Source organism: Salvia splendens, chromosome 12 (assembly GCF_004379255.2).
Source record: "Salvia splendens isolate huo1 chromosome 12, SspV2, whole genome shotgun sequence".
Lineage (NCBI taxonomy): Eukaryota > Viridiplantae > Streptophyta > Magnoliopsida > Lamiales > Lamiaceae > Salvia > Salvia splendens.
In genome coordinates, this window is record NC_056043.1 from 3,799,898 (window position 1) to 3,822,347 (window position 22,450).

General features: G+C 35.9%; 2 protein-coding genes across 4 annotated transcripts; one reads left to right on the forward strand and one right to left on the reverse strand.

Annotated features, from left to right (window-relative positions):
• Positions 1-684: 684 nt before the first annotated feature.
• Positions 685-5,499, reverse strand: LOC121756955 (protein MALE DISCOVERER 2-like). The gene is made up of 14 exons (XM_042152393.1): positions 5,291-5,499; positions 4,746-5,136; positions 4,530-4,662; positions 4,313-4,384; positions 3,660-3,803; positions 3,427-3,570; positions 2,949-3,041; positions 2,796-2,857; positions 2,303-2,713; positions 2,007-2,200; positions 1,787-1,919; positions 1,560-1,714; positions 1,266-1,463; positions 685-1,173 (listed from the first exon to the last, which is right to left on the reverse strand). Exons 2-14 carry the CDS (start codon positions 4,843-4,845, stop codon positions 916-918), a joined length of 2,097 nt encoding a protein of 698 aa, XP_042008327.1. The 5' UTR covers positions 4,846-5,136; positions 5,291-5,499; the 3' UTR covers positions 685-915.
• Positions 5,500-18,464: 12,965 nt separating this feature from the next.
• Positions 18,465-21,731, forward strand: LOC121757234 (putative Myb family transcription factor At1g14600). 3 transcript variants are annotated; one of them, XM_042152750.1, is made up of 8 exons: positions 18,465-18,504; positions 18,710-18,834; positions 19,872-20,171; positions 20,243-20,328; positions 20,404-20,440; positions 20,525-20,750; positions 20,886-21,204; positions 21,301-21,731. In XM_042152750.1, the coding sequence occupies exons 3-8, from the start codon at positions 19,925-19,927 to the stop codon at positions 21,427-21,429; spliced, it is 1,044 nt and encodes a 347-aa protein (XP_042008684.1). In that variant the 5' UTR covers positions 18,465-18,504; positions 18,710-18,834; positions 19,872-19,924; the 3' UTR covers positions 21,430-21,731. The 3 variants fall into 3 exon arrangements, with proteins under 3 accessions (XP_042008684.1, XP_042008683.1, XP_042008685.1); XM_042152749.1 differs by lacking the exon at positions 18,465-18,504 and having other exon boundaries at positions 18,536-18,834; XM_042152751.1 differs by lacking the exon at positions 18,465-18,504 and having other exon boundaries at positions 18,537-18,834; positions 20,243-20,319.
• The last annotated feature ends 719 nt before the right edge of the window (positions 21,732-22,450 follow it).

Here is a 22,450-nt window from a genome sequence, read left to right on the forward strand (position 1 = left end):
AATCTCATTATGTATAGTTCAGTTGCTACACTTATTTGTGATTAAAGTTTATGTCTAATCTTATCTCTCGTATTCAGTTCTTTTTTCCAAAATTTAGTAATATGACAATGTATGATTACATTGTATAAACTTCGTTTTCAATATTACATTATAGTATTTTATATCACTACTATCTTGTTGAATAAAATGAGTGTTATCCTAGTGTGTCTTCTAAATGTGCTTTAGTCTATATATTGTAGGAATATTAAGATTTATAAAAGTTATGAAATTAATCATTTCTTAAGCGGACAAATACAAATCTTATATTCCCTCCTCACAAATATGATATGAATGCTAGTAAAAATATAACAAAATATATATGTATATCGGGAGACATTTCTTCTCTAACTAATAGGTTGTGAGTCTCAGTCTACGACCACACATAAATGAAAAACTATTATGCGGCCGGCGAAGAGCAAAACTCCCCTCACTAGCCTCGCAGGTAGCAGAAATCCAAAACGGAAATATATGTGAAGCACAAACTCCAAACCAAAAAAAGAAAAGAAATTGATATGCTAAAATAAGATCTAGATTCTAAACAGAATCACTAGTGAAAATAATCATAGATCTAAGGGTTAAAGGAGTTTACTAATTACCTTGAAATAAGTATGTTAAATAGTGTGTGCAAAAGCTTCAAAAAACCAATGCCAAACAACGTGAATTAATCTATGTATACATTCATGTGCCTCACTCTTCAACATTTGATTTCAACAAAAACATCTGTCACAACTCACAACACAATCCACTCAACTACTATACACCAATATTTGAGAAATGAAGCAAACAACTTTATAGGAATGGCATTGTACACATAAAATAATAGTATGAGAAAGTACTTACAAAGCGCCTTTTTTTTCGCTGATATTGCATGAAAATTCAAGCTGCCTCTTGTGATAAGATCTCAAGTTCAGCCCACCAAAGGGGAGAGAGTCTCGGATATGCTGCTTCGGGCGAGATTTCAAGCACCTGTCTTAATATTTGAATGGCTTCCTTCATCGTAGGTCTTGTCCTCGCTTCTTGTTGAGTGCACATCTGTATCACCTCACACAGAACTTCAAGCTCCTTGTCTTTTACAGACTCCAAAGCTGGATCAACCAAGTTCTTGATGCTCTGTTCATTCAAGTGCTGAGAAGCCTGATAATCACAGTTGATGAAAATAGCATCATCATAATACATTATACTCCTGTTTCAAACATGCATTGATGGAGTGGTGCCTAAATGTATACCCAGTTTAGAAGATCTCCATTCTCCTTCGAGTAAGGAAGCCTTCCAGAGATGATCTCTAGCAGAAGTATTCCAAAAGAATAAACGTTTGTATCGACATCAGCAAGTGGAGGCAGTAAGGAATGCTCCGACTCATTTTCTGCAGCAGGAGCTTTTTTGGACTTGGTTATGAGTTCTTCCCAGAAAGCTACATCAGAGATCTGCACAAGCAAGACTCGATTAGTGTAAAGATTATCGTAGATTCGTAGCTAATGAGCAATTATTGAGAAGAAGAAGAAGACAAAGAAGAACTTTACTTTGGCAGCATAATCATCGGTGAGAAGAATCTCGTTGGAATTCAAGTTGCTGACTGCTAGTGGCGGATTGAGTTCGTGCATGTATAGAAGGCAATATGCAGTTCCCATTATTATCCGCATCCGTGCTTCCCAGTCAAGGTGCTCGTATTCTTCAACTGAAGACACAGAAAATGCTCAAATTAGCAAAGTTTTTTTTTTCACCAACTTTTATTGATAGCAACATTTACCATGCAGATGTTCAAAGAGAGTGCCATTTGGAGCATACTCAAACACCATCATCCTTGTGAAAGGTTTATTTTCTTCACAGTAGCCGAGAAGATTCACGAAATTCTTGTGATTCACTCGCGACAAACTATCTATCTGTGAGAAAGGGAAAGCAGAGTGTGGCATTTGAAATGTTTAGATTTTGAAACCTTCCAACATCAAAGACTATATCATCTATCTAACCTTCTTCCTAAAAGCAAATTCTGCGTGTTTTGACCATGCACTCGTGGAAGCAATAGCAGTCGAAGCAACACATATCTCTACTCCACTGGATAAAGTTCCCTTGTACAAAGTGGACACACCATCGATTGTGGTGATAATGTTGCTGAAATCCTCACAAGCAGTTTCTAGCTCAGGTCTGTTCAATTTAGGGACCCCTGAAGACGAAGAACGTCCATTACAACGTGGGAAAATAGAACATTACACACGCTATCATAAAACCATAATGGTGAAAGTTGATAGATCGCTTTAGAGCTCACCTGTAACAAAAGCTTTCTGCAACTGCCCACTCAGTCCAGTCTTCCAAGGAACAATTGTTTTAGCTGCCTTGCTTCTGGAGACGATAAACATAATTGCCAAAAGAATGAGAAAGAAGATTGCAGCTGAAATCCCAATTATAAATATGAGTGATCTTCCCGAATGTCCAGAAGTTGTGTCAGGAGGCTTATCCTCTTGACCTAGAGGAGGTGAGGGTATGGGAGGAGATACTTTTGGAACAGCAGGGAATGACCCACTACTTCTGCTTGGAAGAGTTGCCGCAGGCACCAATGGGGTTAGGGATGTAATATCAGGAGGAAGGGCAACAAGGTTAGTGGACTGTTCAAATAGTATGCGGCGCACCGTATTCCCTTCCTCGTATGTGTTCTGGATGAAGCGTTGCTCTGGCGGATCTAGATATTGCAGGAGGATGTTCAAAGTCATATCAGAAATGCACCAGCAGATCGAGATATTACTAGATAAAGATATTGTTACCTGTTAAATTGTTGTAGATATCATCAGCATGAGTCTCGGGTAATTCACTGCCAAAGCTGAACCTTCACAAACATGACAACAAGTTTCCACAGATAAGATGCAATTAAGAAAAGATGACATATAGGACCAATGGATATGACTGTGGCTGCTTACTGCGGGAGCAGATTCAGGTAATGAGGTACGCTCCTTTTCATAGGCGTACGGGCAGAATCTGATTTCTTGGGTTGCTTAGAATTCTGCAATATGCTGCACAATACATGCATCATACAACCATAAGAACACCATAAATGTGTGGAACGGTAGGAAGCGAGTAGATAACTATGACAAATATAGCCTATAATAAGTGGGAGAAGCATAACTAGCCATGAGCTAAAGAAATTCTGCAGCAACCAAAAGCATTGCTCAAGAAAGTCATTGTATCGAAGGACTAGGTGTTCGAAGTTACTAATTTAGAAAGAAAATGTACATGTGAGTGTATTAAATTCAGGTATTTTTCTATTAAACGAGGTTAAATGCTGAAAGTGTGAAGCAGATGTTGTATAGCCATGTTTAAAACATGTAATATTAGGTGACGAGATCCGAACTGAATCTAGCAATGGCATATGTTGGAGAGCAGATAGAAATACTTTACCAGTGCCCAAATTTTCTATTTGTGCAGCCAATTCCAGAAGCATCAGAAGTTGTAAAGATGCAATCCAACTGCAAATCAGTTAGCAAACTAAGCTTCTCAATCTCCACAGGCATACTTCCTTCGAATCTATTATTGCAGAGCAACCTAGGACGACACTCAAATATCAGCTGAGCAAAAAGAATAATGCATTCAGCATCCCGAAAGATATTATTACATCAGAAGTGTTTACTTACAAGCGTTTTAGGGAACGCAGCTTGCCTAGTTCTGCAGGAAGTGGTCCGCTCAAGTTATTATCTCTCAGGTCCAATACTTCCAGCGATGTAAGCTGTCCAAACCCTCGAGGAATGTTGGCAGACAGGTGGTTCTTGGACAGGTCACTTGTGGTACAACCAAAATATATTAACCGAGAATATCAATACTATTCAAAAGGCATCATGAAAACCAAATGAAATTCCATGTTATATGCATATTCAAGATAAGGGGTGAGAGAAGACAAAATTAGATTAGTCTGGTCGATTCTTTTCCCAGTAAGATGTTTTTGTGTTTGGCGTAGAAATAAGGTCCGTTCATTTGATGTTCAAATCTACAATTGCAAACATATATCTCTGTGCTCACTGCTAACAAGGAGCAGGTATGAAGAGAATACACCTATTTCTAAGAATATCCACCAGACTATCTGTAGTCTTACCAGAAGATCATAATCTAGGGATCTATGGTGTTCTAATGCAAGATCTGCTTGGCGAAAAGCTGTTGTAAATGAGACTCTCATTTTCAGCAAACAGCCAATATGATAGTAGGGGCAAACAACAACATTTCAAAGGTGCGAAAAGTATTATCACTAAAGAAGGAAAGTGATTTCAGTAAGGAAGGAGGAGTTGATACTCACAGAAATCTTAAATGATTTAAATTTCCAAGCTCTGGCGCCAACACTCCCTCCAAATCATGTCCATTGAGATCTCTGCACAAAGCATATGTTCATGAATTAGGAAACACACAAGTTCATTATACAGCAATAGATAAGTAGAAAGTTGCTTGAGATTTCAAAACAATAGAAGAATTGCTGCACTTGTAAATGAAGATGGAGATCGTATAACAGGACTTACAGCAAGACCACATTACCATCCACACACTCAATCCCTGACCACATGCACGGATCACAGTCATCAGGATTCCAATTTGCTAAAGCACCAAAAGGGTCGAAGTCCAACTTCGCTCTGAAATGAAACAATGCCAACCCTGCATATTCCCATTTTTTGTGAAAACTAACATTGCAGTATGCACTAGACAATACTTCACTTGATAGTTATACATCCAATCACCTTCAGAATTGAGAGATAAACAACCATGAATTTCCAACGCAATAACCAAAAGCGCGGAACAAAAGAACTGCATCCCACAAGTAGTCCATCTACCAGCCATTGCTTGCAGAACCAACAGCCAGGGCTCTACACAAGTTGATAAATATACTCTCCAGCTTTATAGTGCGGATAATCCTCCGAGCAATGTCGTATTACTCGGAAAAAAAAACACTAAACCGAGAAAACTAGGTTCACAATCTCACTACTAAGGCCAAAACTACATGCCAAGTACACCAATCTATATCAGCATTATTCACTCTATTTAACAAAATTCGGGTCTGTCATCCTGCATCAGCTCCTACTCTTGCTATAACTGCATCATCAGGCTCAATGAACTATTTTTAGATTCGACCTTCAACAAGAAGAAATTCCCCCAATCAATAACATTGCCATCCAAACACGCAACGAATCTCAGGAAACATACTTATCCAATACCCTAAAATCAAGCAACCATAGGAAAAGCAAAATGGTCAGGAAACGTAATGTGATAACAGAATCAAACTGACCAGACAATGAGAGAGAAGAATGAAATCCACCCTCTTTTCGAGATTCTGTGGCAATTGACGATTTCAAAAATTATGAAATTGTGAGGTGTTGGGAAAATATCGATATGGATTGAAAATTGGGGAAATTTGGATACAACACACAGAAGAATGCCCTTTCCTGGATGATCTTAGAGGTGAAAACGCTCCTCGACCATCTTTCAGAAAGAGGGGGAAATGAAGAAGAGATTCTCTCTCTTGTTTTCTCACTCTAAAAAAAGAAGTTAGTCCCATCACCACCGGTCGAATTTTTGTTGAATGTATTGCTACATCTCTTAAGATTAAAATTAATTACGTTGATTAAATTTGCAATTATTCTTAGACATGGAAGGGTAGAAGAAGTAGAGGAGAAGTCTGATGAAATGAAACGGTTAACGCCGGCAAACGATTTCGCGGGTGTTTTTGAACGGGTGGTTGTGCGGGCCCCACCATCCGAAATAAAAGCACGCGCTTTTGCAATCCATGAATCAGTAAGTCTCTCTCTCCCGCAACATTTTTATGCGTGCCGGCAATTTATATTTCTACATAAATTGTTGCATAAAATAAATACTACTATTATTGATATTGTTGTTTATGATTTTTACTGTAAAAATGCAAATTCAACATAATTAAGAATAATAAATATCGATGATGTCATATGTATAGCATAATTAATGATGTGACACTTAATTTAAAAATCACATTTATATTATTAGTTGGTTTTGTTAGAAGATATCACAGAAAATATGGGGAGATCACAGGATCAATCACATTAATTATTCCCTAATTTACTGCTAGGGTAAATCATGTATAATCTTACCATATGTACAATCTTCCTAGCCTACTTGGGCGTGTAATTCCTCCACATTGGAGAGACAAGAATGAATAATATACCACTTGACAACATGGTATCAGAGCAGAAGAGGCTCAGAATATAGATTCATCACAGCCAATATACCGTTTCTCGGCCAGAAGGCAGAGGACACCACCAAGAACCTGAAATGGCAGAAGGAGACGATGTTAAACCTGGCGAACTCAAACTCAAAGCAAGCAAAAACGTTACAGTAGCGTTTAAGCTAAATGGACGGAATTATCCACTATGGGCTCGGCTGATGCGAGTCGCCATTGGAAGCAGAAGGGCGTTAAGGCACATCACCGGAGTGCCGGAACCCCCAAAACCAACCGATAAGGAGTATCTGGAATGGGAGGAGACCGATTTAGTGGTCTTCTCCTGGATCGTGGACAACATGGAGATCGAGATCGTCGCCGATTTCGCACATCATCAAAGTGCGAAGGCGATTTGGGAAAGTTTGGCTGTGACATACCAAAGCACATCAGATTCGTATATGCTATACGATCTGGAGGACAAGGCAAGCCGGATCGTCCAGGGGGACATGGATCTGGAAACGTATTGGAGGACCCTGCACGGGGTTTGGATCGAAATTGATCGATGCCAAACCAAAACCATCACCTGCTGCGACAAAGGAATCGGTGAGTACCGGAATATTATCAATACCCGAAGGCTATACAAATTCTTGGCGGGACTGAACCCGCAATTTGAAGGAACAAGGAGGGACATCCTCAAGGAGAGTCCTGCGCCACCGGTAGACGTAGCGTATGGATGGATAAAGAGGGAAGCCACACGGCTGAAAATCATGCCGGCGACAAACTCAGACCCAGACCCAGCCAGCGCCACGACGGGAGTGGGACTCGGATTTGGAGCCCGAAACACCCGATTTCCTCCTCAACAACACCCTCCCCGTCCCGGCCAGAACCTTGCTGCCACCAACAACCGCCGCGGAGCATCCAAACCCGACAAGTCAAAACTATGGTGCTCAAACTGTGGGATGAACAAACATACCCGGGAAACCTGCTTCAAATTAATCGGTTTTCCGGAATGGTGGGATGAGAGCCAGAAGGGGAAGGCGAAATTAGCCATTGGAATGGAGGAAGTTGGCGGGGCTGAACCCGTCGCCCGTGGACGAGTCGCGGAGGGAGGAGCTCTACGCGACGGCGGCGGCAAGCGAGGAGAAGAAGTAGGGCAGGCGGCGTTCGCCGGCCGGACCGGAGGAGGAGGAACGGAGAGCGGCGGTATGGTCGAAGGAGGTAATGGGCTAGGGTTTCATAACCCTTGCCCAACTAATTGCTTTAAGCCCATTAAGTTTCAAAAATTACAGAGCATACCCCACTCTTTCCGGAAATTACAGAAATTACCCCACACTTTGCAACCTGCTCCCCCAGCTTTTAAAAATTCGAAACAGGACCATATACTATGTGATGACTTACCTATTAGCTCCAATAGTTTTGATATATTGCATGAATTGCCTATTGCATGCACTGTACAACGTAAGTCTAGGAAAAAGGATAAATGGATTTTTGACTGTGGGGCAACCGATACTATGACACATGATAGAGGGGATTTTGTAAATTTTTGTGGTAATATGAAAAGTCAGATACAAACTGCGGATGGGGAATTTACTTCTGTGGAGGGGAGTGGGACAATCGAGATCTCGCCAACACTTAAATTGTCAAACTGTCTCTATGTTCCCAAATTGTCACATAAATTGATGTCTATTAGCCACGTGACGAAGGAGTTAAATTGTACACTACTGATGCATCCCAATTTCTGTGTATTACAGGATATCAGGACGAAGAGGATAATTGGGCGTGGCACTGAGCGTCAAGGCCTCTACTATGTTGATGAGATGGCTCACCAAGGCAGTGCCGCAATGCTGGCTCACGGATCCGCGACTCGAGACGCTTGGTTGTGGCACAGACGTCTAGGTCATCCATCTCTTGGTTATTTTAAACTGCTTTTTCCAAAGTTTTCCCATATCAAAGATTTTGATTGTGAGTCTTGTGTTTTGGCGAAAAGCCACAGACAATCGTTTAAGTCTTCTGAAACTCGTGTTAAGAACCTTTTTTCACTAGTGCATGCGGATGTTTGGGGCCCTGCGCCTGTCATTGGTGATCATGGTTTTAGATATTTTTTATTATTTGTGGATGATTGTTCAAGAATGACGTGGGTATATTTCTTAAAACACAAATCTGAAGTTTATGAAAAATTTGTCATGTTTTACAAACTGATTCAGACTCAATTTCAGATGACTATTAAAATCCTTAGATCAGATAATGGGAGAGAGTTTGTCAATCGAGAGATGTCAGATTTTTTCATGGATAAAGGGTTAGTTCACCAAACCTCATGCCCATATACCCCTGAACAAAACGGAGTAGCCGAAAGGAAAAATAGGATCATTATGGAAATCACTCGTGCTTTATTTTTTGATTCTAATGTTCCAAAATTTTTATGGCCTGAGGCAGTTGCTACATCTGTTTATTTGGTGAACCGTCTCCCTACTAAAATTTTAAAAATGAAAACTCCGTTGCAAGTTTTATCCTCACTAGCTGATGTACCTGCACCCCTTACCCTACCCCTTAAAATATTTGGATGTTCGGTGTATGTTCACGTTCCCAAACACGAGAGAACGAAATTTTCCGCCTGTGCCATAAAATGTGTCTTTTTGGGGTATGGGATAAATCAGAAGGGATATAGGTGTTTTGATCCATCATCTAGAAAGGTAATAACCACCATGAATTGCAACTTCTTGGAATGTGAGTACTACTACACCAATCTTCGTGGTCAGGGGGAGAGTAGTACTATTAATAGGACAAGTGGACCCCTAAGTTGGTTTGTGTCATCACCAAGTGAATCTGCTGTGGAACTAACAGAGACAGTTAGTACTGCCGCCGAGCCTGTCTCGTCAATTGTAGAGCCTCCTCAATCGCCTACGTCTGCCAATCCTCTTCCAGTGATATCCGAGGTAATTACTGAAACCGAGATCAATAGTACAAACCTTCCTAACAACTCTGACGCAGACACAATGGAGAGTGCCACAATTGATGGGGACACTGGACAGTATATACTACCAGATCGAAGCACACGGGGAGTTCCACCTAAACGATATAGCCCAGAGCGAATCTCGAAGAAAAGCAGATATTCGGTTTCGAACTTGGCGACAGCAAATCTGACAGAAATGGCAAGGGCCTTCATGGCAGCCCTATATGAGGAGGAAGAGCTTCCTAGAACGGCAGAAGAAGCAATGAAAATCCCACATTGGAGAGAGACGATGCTTGTGGAGATGAGGGCGCTAATGAAGAGCAAGACATGGGAAGTGTGTATGAGACCAGAAGGATCTAGGCCAGTGGGATGCCGTTGGGTGTTTACAATCAAGAGGAAACCAGATGGATCGATCGATCGCTATAAAGCAAGGTTAGTAGCAAAAGGTTATACCCAAACTTATGGAGTTGATTATGCAGAGACTTTCTCACCAGTGGCTAAGATGAACACTATCCGTGTACTGTTCTCTATCGCCGCAACAAAAGACTGGCCACTGCACCAGTTCGATGTAACTAATGCATTTTTGCATGGAGAGCTGACTCGACCCATCTATATGGAAGCCCCACCAGGATTTGATGGGGAATTCAAGACAGGAGAGGTGTGTAAGCTCAAGAAGACTCTGTATGGTTTGAAGCAATCACCAAGGGCATGGTTTGGAAGTTTACCGAAGTGATGAAGAAATATGGATACAAACAGAGTAATTCAGATCACACTCTGTTCATCAAGAAGAAAGAAGGGAAGATCACGTGTTTGATTATATATGTGGACGATATGATCCTCACGGGGGATGATGAGGAAGAAATCAAGGAGTTGAGGAAGAATCTGTTTGCCTAATTCGAGATGAAGGATTTGGGCCTGTTGAAGTATTTTCTGGGTATTGAGGTGATGCGATCCAAGAAGGGAATATTCATAAGCCAACGAAAGTATGTGCTGGATCTCCTGGCTGAAATAGGAATGCTGGACTGCAAGCCTGCAGAAACTCCAATGATGCAGAATCATGGTCTCCGACTGACTGAAGGTGCCGAGCTGACTCACCAGACGAGATATCAACGACTAGTGGGTAAACTTATCTATCTTTCTCACACTAGACCCGATATTGCATATGCTGTAGGAGTGGTAAGTCAGTTCATGCATAAGCCCCAAGTTGATCACTGGGAAGCAGCGTTGAGGATTGTGCGCTATTTGAAGGGAACCCCAGGGCACGGGATCTTATTCGAGAACCAAGGGAATTTAGAAGTGCATGGGTTCACAGATGCAGATTGGGCAGGGAATCCAAATGATCGAAAATCAACGGCAGGATATTTTACTTTCGTTGGGGGTAATCTGGTGACTTGGCGAAGTAAGAAACAAAAGGTGGTAGCTCTATCGAGCGCAGAAGCAGAATTTCGTGGGATCAAGAGTGGACTAACGGAGATCTTATGGCTAAAGAAGTTGTTGACAGAACTTGGCCTGATGTCAAAGAAACCGTGCAAACTCTTCTGTGACAATAAAGCTGCGATTAGTATATCTGAAAATCCGGTACAACATGATCGAACAAAGCATGTGGAGGTAGATCGACACTTCATCAAGGAAAACATAGAGTCAAGGGTGATAGAGCTTCCTTTTGTTCGCTCCAAGGACCAATTGGCGGATATCCTCACAAAGGCCGTGGATGCAAGAAGTTTTGATGAAGTATTGTGCAAGTTAAAAATGGGAAGTCCCATTACTTAACTTGAGGGGGAGTGTTAGAAGATATCACAGAAAATATGGGGAGATCACAGGATCAATCACATTAATTATTCCCTAATTTACTGCTAGGGTAAATCATGTATAATCTTACCATATGTACAATCTTCCTAGCCTACTTAGGCGTGTAATTCCTCCACATTGGAGAGACAAGAATGAATAATATACCACTTGACAACAGGTTTTATTTTAAAAAAATAAAAGAATCCTACTTTTTGTTCACAAAAATAAAATCACATCCAATATAACTCGGTATAGACTATAGAGAGAGTATCTAGGAAACCGTTGGCAACAACTGCGAGGGAATCAACAACTAGGTTTGCTTGCGGTTAAAATTCCTGTGTGGTAGAAGGATTTAAAGGATGAGTACAAAGAGAATCATCAGAAAAAAAAAACATCAACAAATATGACTTCAACTTCGAAAATGATGAGAGGTAATGGAGACCAACGATCGTGTTTAGCCTCATGAGTTTCTAGCGAGACCTAGGATTAGCTCCTCCGTGTAAGAAGAGATCGGGATAACATATCAAAATTTTATAGGAAAATTGAGTATTGCGAATGCCCTAATATACTCCCTCCGTCCACGAAAAATAGGACACATTGTGAATGACATGAGTTTTAATGTGGAATTGGCAAAGTAAGAGAGAAGTAGTGTTAGTGGAATATGAGATCCATATTATTTGTTAGAGAGAAGAGAAAAAAGTAGGAGAAGAGTTGTTGCAAACTTTCCTTTTTTAAACATGGTCTATTTTTCGTGGACAACCAAAAATGACAAATGTGGTCTATTTTTCGTGGACGGAGGGAGTATCAGATACCCGATGCATATATGAGGATACTTACAATTAATGTTGCCCGACCCGATTAGACAACTCTGTATTTATAATTGAATTACTTTTAGAAATTATATCATGAGATTTGTTGATTTAAATTTTCAAACTGATGTTTGTTTTTGTATTAATAGAAACTCGCAACCCTTCTTTTTTTCTTTCTAAAGTACCCTTTCTGCCGACAGTTAGAGGACTAACCATCGTCCCAATGATCAGTGCACTAAATGGTAGGCAATTGGCCAAATAATTTGCTCCATTCACGTAAGCAGAGATCGAACCTGTGCAACCCTTCTTTTTTAGTGCACACTCAGTACAAAAAAAATCTCATTCTAAATCTAAATCCAATATGAACTTTGGGCTTTTGGGTCGACTACTTGGGATTCAGCATCTATTGATTGGATATTATTAGATGCAAGTTGAATTGGGCCTCTATATTTATGTGCTAATATAAGCATACATTTTTACTCGACATTAGTATGATCTTAATTTCGTTATTATAATAGTAGTATATTATTCCCTACTTATTTTTGAATATTTAGTAGTAGTATATTAGACTTTGTTAAATAGCTAGTATATTATCTGTTACCCAAAAAAATTATACTATTTGAATATATACATAGAAAATACACATATATAAAATCTAATAATGTCTTTTATTAGTTATTTAAACTGGCCGGTTTAATTGCCACAATGATAAAAACAAGCTAGGAACTGCTATAACATTACTCTTGTGTATGTATTTACTCAACATTTTAAAACCGGTTTAATATTGATTGAAATGGATTGGTCTAACTCAAGAATAATTGAAAATTTCAAAGGTCAATTTTCTCATCAAACAAGAAATGTGTACGTCCTTAGATTTCAAAAATGATCAGCTATACATATAGTGTTAGTTTGGAATTGTATTTTAAAAGAAAACAAGAAAATTGCAAAGGGATGTTGAAAATCAATACTACATCACTGTCGTGTCGACTCTCAATCAACTAAAAGAATAAAATATAGAAAAAATATTCCAGCATGATGTCGTCGTTTTATTATTAAATTACATTTTTTCAATAAATGTTGCAATTACATTTACAGTTTGAACGATAAGTGCATATAAATGTTGCAATTACATTTTTTCCATCTATATATATAATGTTATCCTTATTAAGGAGTATAATATTCTTCCAAAACATTCATTATATATAAATCTGACAAATGCATTGTATTGTCGGACTCGTTATAAGGTCTTTTTATAATAAAAGATTATTTTCAATCCTTTTTTTCTGATATTAATGATGACATCGATCGATGCGTCTTTTTAGAAGAAAAATGGAGTGTAACTTTCATTATAATTCATTCTTAATATAGACTAAAAGTAATTCTTGTTAATGTTGCTTTCTCTCAGACTCTCAGTCCATGACAAATATGCCTCATTGGTCCATCGATTTTAATAGAATAGTTGATATATGTGATTTTTAATGGATAAGGATGCCTAGAATCCCATCATGTAAAAAAAGGATGTGTTTTTTTTTTAAATAAAAAAAAATATATATTTATGGTTAAAATTAAAGTAGAGTGTGATACTGTGTCCAACAAATGAATTGCGCCAAACCTTTTATGGGAGCTAAATAATTAATTATATACTTCTTCTAATTCACATTAAAAGTTGGTGACGATTATACGCAGCTTTCAAGTAGTATATGAAAAATCAGCCCAAATATAAAGATTTTCATAGTTTCTCATAGTATGAATACCAATTGGTCAAAGCCCATAGCATGAGATAAATTTAACAATATAGTCTAATATTTAGCGTATACGTTACATATCTAGAATCTACAAAGTTTAGGATCGTGTTCTATAGGAAATAAAAAGTGAGCTCAATGTTTTCTAAATAAATTTTTCATGCTAATATTATCAACCTTTGAATAATATTGATTTGAATAAACACTTGTAGTATTTAACTTTGTCCAAAAAGGATGACAATAATTTGAACTGTTGGTAGTCAGAAATTCAAAATAAGTTCAACGCTCATATATATTAGTCAAAAGATTGTAATTCTAAACTTGTATGAATATTTAATTGCTTCGATTTCCACTAATATATATTACGACAATCATAGAGGTAATCCAGTGAATATTTGATGGAATAATGGATGGAATATTTGAATGTGTTACATGCAGATGTGCATGGAACAAGGGTCAAAGAAAATTATTTAATTTCCACACAGCTAGCACAGACCAACCTTTAAAATTTTAATATCCAGCCCTTCTATTTTTCAATATTATATGTTACTGATCACTGACAACATATTGTTTGTTTAATTACAATTTATGACCGATCTTTCATAATTTCATTATAACCAAAGAAAAAATTTCATGTCCAGTTCACTACGACAAAAGAATAGTTAAAAACATTTTTTAATGTTATTAAAGACACTAATTTATGCATTTTATTATACCACCAATGTTTTATAAACTGTTCTTATTATTAGTGTTCAATTAAAATTAGGGGACACAAATAGAAGTGTCCTAAAAATAAAAGATTAAGGTAATTTGCCCTCAACTTAGAGATGTTTTTTTTTTTGCATCCTAAATTATGATTATTTTTAAAAAAAATTCGAACACTAGTAATTGCGTCTCAATTTTTGTGTCCTTAAAAGATAGTAGGTTTTTTTTGTAGGGGTTTTTGTATACACATTATGAAATGGTAAATTACTATTATTGTTGTTATGAGTTATTGGGTTCTGATATTAACTTCAAAATGCAGTAATTGAATTGATCGGTATGGAATCTATATATATATCTTTAATTAACTCCGTTTGAAACTATCATCAGTATGGATGATAGTATAATTTATTTTGATGAATAAAACTAATAAAACATTGAATATCGAATATAGTCAATGGCATTGTTAGATTTTTGATTTTTTTTTTCGGGTGCAAACAAATAAATTAAAATACGAGGAAAATCTCGTGAATTTTAGTATTTGTCGACTGATTTCAAAGGCAAAATTAACTATTAATTCGTTCTTAAACAAAACTATTAGTTGCACTTAAGTAGAACACGCAGATATAACTCAAATACAAATCACATATTTTAGTCATGTAATATTATACTTTTCCAACTCTAAAGAAGTGATTTATTTATTTGTCATGACTATATACATACAGTTGTAATTTGTAACTATAAAAACAATTAGCGTAATTAATGAAACGTCTGGCCTGTAATATGTGTGTGTACTATGTACTACTTTTTGGTATAAATTATATATTTATTTCTTCAATAATGGCACTTTAATTTGATTTTATTTTCTGAAATATAATTTTTCATTGATTCTTTTTCTGAAAGTCGTTCAACATTTATTGGTGATGGAACAAAACATTTGTTCATTAAGAGTACAGTAATTCTGGAGGCAAATTCTCCATCCATTTATGACGATCTATACTACCTTTACTAGATATTATTTTTATTTTTTTACTATACCTCAAGTCAAAAATGGCACCCTATCATATATACTTTGAAAATTATTTCACATATATAAGTGTGTACATATTTATAAATCTAAGTTTTTTATGGATCTACGTACATGACGTGTTATATACCCATGCTACTACATAGTCAACAAACATACATAATCCATGCAAATAGTAACTTATTTAGATTAGCATTTACAAGATCCTAACATATTAGTAGGGTTTGTTTTTCAAAAAAACCATTAATTATGAGATCAATTAACCTTTTTGAGTTGTTTAAATACTTATTTACTTAAATAGTAGGCCGGTGATGGTTATAACTTGAGTTTTTGCTACATGTAATTGACTATAAAACCCTTGGTAGGGGACCAAAAATGAATAAAAAGTTGGTTAATCTATAAAAACTAATGTGCTACATTCAATTATACTATTGAATGGCCTCGGTTTTAGAAATCTACATTAATTAATCTTATTTAAACTAACCTTGACCAAGCAGGAGTAACTCTTCCTAACATGCCACATTAATTCATAGGCAAAATAGTACTAATAACAAGTCAAAAGAAGAACTGTATAATTACTTAAGACCATGCTTTAATTCAATTAATTAATAGATACAAGACCGTAAACTATGCACTCTGTGGATAAAAGAAATGTTGCTTCATGCATTCTCACGTCAATCATTACAATAATATACTGCTCTAGAATTTTAAATAATTAATTAAATAATATTTTGCACTTGGCATCTTGGTTGAATGTCGACATCCATGAAATATTTATACATAATTTCAATGAATGATTCCAGTCTAAAACGAGAAGAATGTCAACTATACCTCCAAATAGAAGACAAGAAATCATATGTTTTTTAAGATGTGTAGGGTTTCAAAATATACTACTCCAGTTTTCAAGCTTTTATACTGTAAGAATGTTTAATTTTTTAAAATTCCATTATCCTCAATTTAAAATAATATAGCCTCTCTCTCCAGTGTTGCTAATTCTTTGAGAATATAAGAAAAATAACAAAAAAAAAGCAAGACTAATGCAAATGCGATTCAAGAATGATAAAACTGAACGAATTTAAAGTTTCTCGGGAAGGAATAATATTATCAAAATCAAAGTGAGAAAACAGTTCTTATCGGTCTTTATATGAGGTTCGGAAGCCTAACAATTAAAAAGAAAATTACTGAAATTGAAATAAAAGATTCATCTAGCTCAAGATAATCAAGCTATGCTTATTAATTTAGATTAATCTACCATGCATTAAATAATTAATTATTATATATACTACTTAATTATAATTAATTAAGTAATCAAAATTTTGTCATCGCAAATCTAATTGTTGGTTTAGCAAGAAACGCGAATATTGCCTGACGTAACGCTGTAAATGCAGGTGACAATAACATAGTACTCCCTCCGTTCCGCACTACTCGCACCTTTCATTTTGGGCACGGAGATTAAGGAATGAGTGATAGACAAAGTCAACAATTACGGCTGTAGGTATAAATTGTTACTAAAAATGGAAAGAGTGCAAATAACTTGGGACGCCCAGAAAGGAAATAAGTGCAAGTAGTGCGGGACGGAGGGAGTAGTATTTAAAACTAAATCAACCGATCGGTTAATAGTCAATTAATTATTTTAGTTATATTGTTTGGTTTTACATGAAACACAGATGTATAAGAAACAGTATAGAGGTGATGCCCGGGCCGAGTTGAAAAAAATAGAGAAATTGCCATCAAAATTGACTAAGTATATTGCAGTTAGATTTCCAACAAGAATGCATCAAATTCCACATAAGTGTTCATTCTTTAATTACTGCCATATGCAGCTGTGATGCAATTAACATACGAATATTGGAAGCATTGAGAAATTCTTCGTGGCTGAAAAAAATTCTTGTTAATGGCGATTTGATTTAACTGCATTTTCTTGGTCATTAAATTATGAAAATGATGGGAGCAGTTATTATTCAATAATCATGTGTGGCTGTAAAAATTTAAGGTGCTTTTGGTTTTGGTAGACTGGTAGTATTAGTGAATGACGGTCACATGAGTTATGTAACATAACATGTATACATTGATCAAGTGTAATCGAGTTGAGGTGAGTCCAGTACTGTTGTTATACTTAATTTACGTAGCATAAAAATCTAAGGTATTTTTGCATTGTACGATCATATCAAATGTTTGCACGTATGTTTATATTTGTTGACCTACTGGTAGAGTGGTTAGTGCCTAAGGGCTAAGGTCTCAGGTTTATATCATTTGTGACACAGTCTAAAAATGTTTGCTCACATATATTCCCTTCTTTCAACAAATATGTTGGAATACTTTGTGACTATCTATAGGGACAATTTATATTCAGTTAAGAACATTAATATATGTTTCCAAGTACATCAACATCTACGCTTTAAAAAGCGTCCAGATTCTTAGTATCCCAAATAAAATTAAAGGACATCTCAAATAAAATTAAAGGACGCAAATGAAAGCGTCCCAGGAAAAAAAACCATAAATTAAGGTGTGATTAACAATCTTGTCCACGATTTAGGACCATTTCCTTTGCACTTTTAAAAGTCAGTATAGTAAATTGCTTCTTTGATTTTGGGGCCTTAAAGATAAATTTAGCGTAATGGATGCAATGTCTCATGTTTTCTTTATATATTCATAAATGAATAGAAATTTAAAGGTTGCATTACGGTAGACTCAAACCGAAACCTTCGATTTAAAGCATTAACCACTCTACCACTAGGTCAATGACACAATATGATATATATAATGTATTAGTGTGTACATATAATATTTCATAGATATTTATTTTTGGAAACCCTAAATAATGATGAATAAACAATGAGGCACATGGGGACAGAAAATTGTGATTTCACATTGTGGACAAACAAAGTCTTTGTTTAGGTAAGATAAGGTTGATACGGAATCCATTTTCAAAGTGATTTCTTGGAAAGCATATAATGCCCAGAAAGATCATTTATTTTTAATTGATCAATAGATAAATCAAAGTCAGCAGAGTCACTAGCTGAGATGAAAAATAAGTAAATATCACTAAAGCAATTAAGATAATCACATGACTAGATGAGAAAAAAAATTATAAATAGGACAACTGTCATAAAAAAAAGGCATTTATTTTATTTTTAGGGAAAGTCACATGTTACTCAACAGCCAATGGGGCCCCATTCTTCATCTGTATCCATAATTCAAGAATTATTTCATTATTACACACTACACAACAAGTTGAGTGTCCGATCATCGTTGAATTTTCATTTTTTACAAGTTTGCATGAAAAAGTCTAGGTAAAAATCTCCATATTCTTACGAATAGTCGTCTTTGGAATTTAATTCCATTGTTGAAACAAACTCCATAATCTCAACCCTCTATCTTTCTCTCTCTCTCTCTCTCACCATTTCTTTATCCATCCTTCCATCTTCTTGATCAAAGATTTCCCCAATTTGATCATTTTGTTGGTTTGATTTCATCCTTGATTATCTTGATCATCAGAAAAGCATCGATTGACGGCTGGGGTCGGTCAACCGAGAACCACGGGATCGAGGAATGAAGATCATCAGTTGGTGCTAAAAGAAGATCGAATACAATTGATCAGCCTCTGATTATATATCTCAAGGGTTTGTATATGTGTTGATTTAAATATTTACTTCATTAGAAAACCCTGATTTGAACCTTTTTGTTTTGTTTTTAATGAATTTACTATTTCTTGAATGGTTATTGGTTTTATGCTTCTCTATGGCTTTTCGAACTTTACAAATTAAGCAGATTATAAAAAATCAATTCATAGAGTTGAGAATTTGATGATCTCTGCAGACACATCCTTTCTAGCTAGGACATGTATACAATTAACTACTTTTATATATACAAAATTAATTTATTGGATACTGCATGTAATACTGCCACTCTTTCTTTCTATCCCATTTTTAGGGTTTTTCTGTTACATCATTTCTTGAGCTATTTATTTGCAAATAATGAAGATGTAAAGATTATACTACAATATTTAGAAAAATAGCAAAAATATTGAGAATTTATAGAACATTGAATAAATTTCCTCTCTCGGTCTCTCTCTCTCTCTTTCTGAGTTCCACTGCTTTGATTTTCAAGTTATTCTTATCTGGAAATATAAAATTTCATTTCGAAACATGAGAATATTCTTTATTTTTGCCCCCTTAAATCTATTTTCTTATTCATCCTTCTTTTGTTTTAATTGGGTAAGGTGAGGGTGGATTTATCATTTATGTATATCTGTATAATCAAACTCTTTCAATTTCTTCATATAAATTCAACTGTCTTACCTGCCCATTTGGAGTTTTTTTAATCAAATCTACTTCCATCAATGAAGCTGAATGGAACAATCAACAAATTCCATACTTTACCATGATCTGATTATCCTTTTTCTGATGATATTTTTCTATATACATATTACTCTTATCGAAGAGCCCTAGTTAATGAATCTGTATGTTTCTTGGTTAACTCAAATTTCTACATATTTCTGTAATTTAACCTAATTTGATCTTATTAAAAACAGTTGAGTCCCAAGAATTAATAATGCTCAATAATTCGAGTACTCCATTAATAATTTAATAATGAAATCCAACTAATATTCTTCCCTACTTATTCTCTAAATTCTTATACAATTCATATACACATGCAGGTTTTGTATTAGTAGTAATGACCTTACAAGGATAGTGTCCATTCCAAGACAACATGGCATCTTCAGATTCCTCGGAAAACCTCTCCTCGATTGACTTGAACGAGGAGGCCGGAAGCAATATAGTAGGCAATCCCACTATTGAAATGTCGGGCATAGACGACTCCTCTAAATCCGAAGATGGCAAGGATAAGAAGAATTCAGTTCGCCAATATGTTCGATCCAAAATGCCGAGGCTTAGATGGACTCCTGACCTTCATCTCTCCTTTGTCCATGCCATTGAAAGACTAGGTGGCCAAGAAAGTAAGTTTTTTTTTATTACTGTACATGTTTTTTTTATAAATATGGAATTAATCATTAGAATAATTTTGCAGGAGCCACTCCTAAAGCAGTGCTTCAATTGATGAATGTGAGAGGATTGAGCATCTCTCATGTCAAGAGCCACCTGCAGGTGCACAAGGCTAGTGTAACGTACTATATAAAATGCCTTCTTTATAAATTGTTTTTTCTAAAAATTATAAATATACTATTTCAGATGTATAGAAGTAAGAAACTGGATGAATCCGGACGAGGTATATACATTTTTCACATATATGTACACTACTATTTAATTTCAATTTTATAAAGTTTTTGTGATTAATATTTGGATGCAACAGTAATAGGTCAAGCAAATAGAGTTTACATTCAAGGGAGAGGCTACTTCTCTACCCCATCATCAGCTTACACTGAAAAATGCAGCCCATTTCATGAGTTGAGAATGGAGAATGGTGGGATTGTCTTTGCAAAGAATTCGAATAATCAGCTCGATTGTTCCGTTCCATTCTCACAAAATTTGAAATCTCGTCACAGTTATGATCAGATCAAGCCTCTATCTTCTTCTAGGTTCGTGTAAATTTGTTACGTACTCTAATGTCTCATATTAGTTGTGTAAGACGACTAATGTGAGGTTACGTTTATAGACCAAACGAGCGCTCTCTCCTAATATGCTAGGGTTCATACATTTTTTTGGTAAGGCAGGTATCATCCATGGGCTTCATATCGCCATGAACCGAAAGTGAGGATTGAATCCGGCCGGATCCATGCGTTGCACGAGACCTACTCGAACAACGGACCACTCAAGCCGAGCCAATTCCTCCAAGGAAGAAGATGGCCTTCTAGAGAATACATCCATAACCAATCCAAAGACAAAGAAATCTCCAAATCCAACAACATTTGGATCAATTCAAGACCACAATCTCGTTGGAACAGTAATTCAATCGATAGCATCAGGATTAATCATCAGAAATCGCCTCACGGTCCCAAGCCATTCATTCTCGAAAATCCCTTGAGGCTTCAGGTAATTAATTAGTAAACAATTTTCATTTCACCTCCATAAAATTTGTAATTACTTAGCATAAACATGTTCATAATTAATAAATTAATTCATCTGCAGATGAATGAGGATTTGAAACTAGGATTAAGCCTCAGTTTAACCAGCAACAGCAAGGATGGCGCGGATCACTCGGATATTAACACGAAACTTTCGCTTGCTTTAGCCCCTCACTCATCCACTGCAACATAGCTATACATTGATGATTTTTGATATATTATTTGATCATATATAGCTGATGAATAATATGTACATCTTATTGAATATATACGAAAAAAGTGGCTTTAGTACTTAAGATCTGACCGTGTATGCTTGAGAGCATGGTAGTGAGATCTTATAAGTACTTAGTCTTTTAGAAGGATACACTTAGAAATTAGGTGCATTTTTGCATTGAGAGACATGAATAAAATAATATGTATTTTTATTTTTCTTAATGTGTAATCTCATGACTTACTCTTTTGAACTTTAATTTTACCTATGCTTTAGATTCTCAACTTTTCTTTTTGGTAGGTGAGCTTTGTTGGAGTTCTTGGTTTTGCCATATTCAATGATTTAATTTAAATATTTAATTACAGAAAGGTTGAATTTTTAATAAGGAAAGATGGTAGTTTGGTCTAACTGAATACATACAAAAAAAATAGAAATAAAATTTTAATGCAATCATATGGGAAAGGATGGAATTATTTAAAAGAAGAGAATACTATAGATGGTGGATGGTTCAGTCAATTTGCAATCATATTTAACAATTATTACCTTGACCCATTTTAATAAATTACATTAATTGAGCTTGATTATGATTTGGACTGGACAATTGAACAACAGTACATAAAAAGTCCTCATTTTAATTAATTATTGAATGTTGTACTGGATTTTCGTCTTCTTTTTCTTATTTTTACACGACATCGATTCTTATGCAATTTTCGATGAGGAAATCTGAAATTTCGTAAGATAATAAAACACCCATTAATTAAGCCATATTCAGAAGTTAAAATGATTGATGTATTTTATTTTATAGTATTATTTATTTACATGAAATTAACGTGAATGGCCATATTAATTTAGTATTTAATTTGTGCGTGGATTGGACCCCCACACTTTGACTTCAAAGGAGCGGTAAATATGATTATTTTATTCGTACTAACTCCTAACACTTAAATTAGAATAATTAGTGATGATTAAGTAGAACAAGTAGGGGACCCCATCATCGTAAATA